Here is a 3,994-nt window from a genome sequence, read left to right as displayed (position 1 = left end):
TTCCAGAGGCTGAAGTCAAGAAAGGAAAGGTACAAAAAGAGATAAATTTGAAAGATGTGAGGGATGCCATGATCTATACTTTTCTGGGAAGCAAAGAAATATAATAAGATAATAGAAGAAATGTGTCAATGAACTTATGCCATCATTGGTTTCCTTTTTTTTCAGGCGATACTGGGATTGAACACTGGACATTGTACATGGTAGGCAAATGCTCAACTACCAAGCTACATCTGTTCCCAGTTGATTTCCTTTTGACTGTGTTTCATTTTTCCTTACATACACATGATGTCAGGTTACACTCAGGAGATAATTTATCCTCAATTCCTTTGAGGATGGTTATTTCACCACAAGTTCATTACTGTGATGGTAGTTCCCAAGTTTTATTCCACCAGACAAAATGAATGAATAAATAAATTTTAAAAAGCATTGTTTTATCTTTAAAATCAGAAGGTACTTGAAAGTCTAGCTTTTAAAATTTTTCTCAATTTTAAATGTAATGCATTCTTAGTATGGCAAGAATCAAGCATCACAGTGCTACAGAGTGACAAACGGAATGGTCCTTATATTTCCAAAATATCCTCCATTATCACTCCCATCTCCAAGTCAAACAATAATGAACATTTATTTTATGTTCTACCAGATACTTTTCTACATATTCAGAGATTTTTTTTCTTCAACAATAATGAGATTATACCACATAAATATTGTGAATTTTTTTATTTAACAATATATAATGTATATCATTCCTTGTGAAATTATCTAGATAGAACTCATTATTTTGTAGCAATTCCGTAGACTATCAGAAGAGACTTGTATATATTTGAATAACTGCCATGTTTATTAAGAGTTAGGATATTAGATTTTAACTAATTTTATATCATGAGTTATAATGCTGCAGTGCATCTTTATGCATTTTTTGCATATGTGCAAGTATTTATATGACATAGTTTGTAGTTTTAAATTTTTATAGATATTTAAAAATATCCTTCAACAGACAAAAACGAGTCTTTTTCATCACATCATACTCATCACAATCATTTCAAAAGAGTACTTTGAGAGACAAACAATTATACTACAATTTATTTAATGAGAAAAGTACTATAGCTTAGTGAACACAACATTGAGGTTAAAGAGATTCAATGTCTTTGTAAACTTGCAAACGTTTTTTTGGCCTTTCTGAACACTAGTCTTCCCACCTATAACTTAAGAAAATGAATTGTTTAACTCATAGGCTATTGACACGATTTAACAAATGTATTAATTTCATATATAATGTGGAATTCTGCTTTGTTGAAAAGTTTTATTTTATATGAAATTTAACCTTTAACTATTTTATTTAGGGTAAATGAGCTGTTTCAAACTTTCCCAAAACTTGAAATGAAGTTGTATGGTATTTTTTTCTTAACTTCTGATAGTAAGAAAAGAGCTTACTTTTTTTACTTACCTCCTCTTCAATTACAGAAAGGCAATTTATCTTAGGGATCTACTATCTATTTCTTCATTAATTTTGACAGCATATATATTATTTATATGTATGTATCTAGCATCTATCTATTATATGTACCTACCTATTTGTCAAATTATTTTTTAGAGGTAGCAGACTTGGCCCAGTGGTTAGGGCACCCGTCTACCACATGGGAGGTCCGTGGTACAAACCGCAGGCTTTCTTGACCCATGTGGAGCTGGTCCATGCGCAGTGTTGATGCACGCAAGGAGTGCCCTGCCAAGCAGGGGTGCACCCGCGTCGGGGAGTCCCACGTGCAAGGAATGCGCCCCATAAGGAGAGCCGCCCAGAGGGAAAGAAAGTGCAGCCTGCCCAGGAATGGTGCCACCAACACGGAGAGGTGACACAACAAGATGACACAGGAAAAAGAAACACAGATTCCCGTGCCCCTCACAATAGAAGCAGACAAAGAAGTTGACTCAGCAAATAGACACAGAGAACAGACAACTGGGGTGGGGGGAGGGTGGGGGGGAAGGGCAGAGAAATAAATAAATAAATCTTTAAAAAATTATTTTTTAATTAGAAAATATATAGATCTATGTAGTATCTGTATTTAAGACATATACTTATAATGATCTATGCTTCTTTATTAAGAGCTAAATTATATGGTCATACCTTATTAAGGTGAGTAATGACAAGTTTTCAGTTTTGTTTCAAATGAATAAATTTACATTTTCTTTTAATTATAGGCACTTTTCCACTTATTTCTGGAACAACTGCAAGACAGAAAAGGGAATTGTTTAAAATAAATGAAAATCACAAAATTACATTTGTTTTGTGTAGTAAGTGATGTATCGTGTCAATATTTGTAAGCAATGCATACTGTTCAGGGAATTATTTTTTTCCTAAGCAAAATTCACAACAATTTTACTCTTCAAAATAATTACTGTGTGATTAACAGCATTGTTAAAAAGAAGTGACAGTCAAAAAGACAAGAAAAATATGTCAGGAGCATGAGAAAACACATTAATGATATATACTTGTAAACTGTTAGGGAAAAAAATGGATAAATATGATAGGGAGTCCATTTTCATTTTGAAAGGCTACTGAAAATTCATTATATTTTAAAACTTGCCATTCATTATGCCTCTAATCAATGACACTGTATCTTTCACTTGCTTGTGACAAATACAGTCCTCCTGGCCATGTCCACGAAGGCTCTCTTCACCTGTTGATTCCGTAGGCTGTAAATGAAGGGGTTCAGCATGGGGGCTACTGAGGTGTTTAGCACAGCTACTCCTTTGCTGAGAGACACCCTGTCTTCTGCTGAGGGTTTAATGTACATGAAAATGCAGCTGCCATAAGAGATGGATATGACAATCATGTGGGAAGAACATGTGGAAAAGGCCTTTGTCCTCTGACTAGTGGAAGGAATCCTCAGAATTGTCCTGATGATGTATATGTAGGACAGGATTATCAATGCCAAAGTGAACATTAGAGTAAACACAGCCCAGGAAAAACCCATTATCTCTAGGAATTGCGTGTCTGAACAAGAAAGTTGAAGCAGGGGGAAATAATCACAGGTAAAATGATCAATAATATTAGAACAACAGTAATCAAGGTTTAAGAGCAACATGAGGGCCGGAAATATGATTAAAAATGAAGTCAGCCATGAAGAGAAGACAAGCAACACGCAGACTCTATGATTCATGATTGTCACGTAATGCAGGGGTTTGCAGATGGCAACATAACGGTCATAAGACATGGCAGCCAGAAGGTAAAATTCAGCCACCCCCAAGAGAATGAAAAAAAATAACTGAGTCATACAATCATTAAAGGAAATGGTTTTATCTCCTGTTATAATGGTGCCCAGGAACCTGGGTATGCTGACGGTTGTGAAGGAAACTTCTAATAAGGAGAAATTCCTGAGGAAGAAATACATGGGGGTCTGGAGGTGGGCATCCACCAGAGTAAGGGTGATGATGGTCAGGTTCCCAGTGATGCTGAGCAGGTAGGTGATGAACAGAAAGACAAACATAACAACCTGAAGCTTTGGGTCATCTGACAATCCTAGCAGGATAAACTCTCTTACTTCTGTGTTGTTTCTCATTCTTCATTTGCTTACTTGTGTTACTCCTGCTATGCCTATGGAAGACAGCACAAAGACAGACTTGAAGAGATGAGTGGATTAACAAATATCCAAGTGTGGAGCTGGAATTTGGCTGAAGTGGTATGCCAATCCACCCTCAAGGGAAATGTAGAGCAACGTGATAATAACAATGACATTTTAATTTCCACTCTTTGAAAGTTGAAAATTCTTGAGATAAAGCAGGTTAAAATAAAACAAGTAGAAAAATGTTTCATTATTGCAGTTTGGACACAGATTTGAACTTCCAAAAAGAAGTGTCTAGAAAGTTACTTCCCAAATGAGAAGCACCTTTATTTCATGACTCCAACCTCAAAAAAATCTCCCACTTATTTTTTTTCTACATTTATTAGATTTTATAGTTATAAATAATAAAGAGGCAAATATGTCAGTTAAAGATTTAA

The 3,994-nt window shown here is 35.2% G+C and overlaps 1 protein-coding gene across 1 annotated transcript; it reads right to left on the bottom strand.

The window, feature by feature from the left end:
• Window positions 1-2,615: 2,615 nt before the first annotated feature.
• On the bottom strand, window positions 2,616-3,554 carry LOC101440958 (olfactory receptor 6C1). Its single transcript, XM_004469709.1, has one exon. It carries the CDS (start codon window positions 3,552-3,554, stop codon window positions 2,616-2,618), a length of 939 nt encoding a protein of 312 aa, XP_004469766.1.
• Window positions 3,555-3,994: the final 440 nt, after the last annotated feature.

This window comes from Dasypus novemcinctus, chromosome 12 (genome assembly GCF_030445035.2).
Source record: "Dasypus novemcinctus isolate mDasNov1 chromosome 12, mDasNov1.1.hap2, whole genome shotgun sequence".
NCBI lineage: Eukaryota > Metazoa > Chordata > Mammalia > Cingulata > Dasypodidae > Dasypus > Dasypus novemcinctus.
This window is presented reverse-complemented; position numbering and strand designations above follow the sequence as displayed.

What these genes read in the sequence shown, in the direction of transcription:
- LOC101440958 (XM_004469709.1), bottom strand. Translation starts at nt 3,554, where the DNA reads ATGAGAAACAACACAGAAGTAAGAGAGTTTATCCTGCTAGGATTGTCA.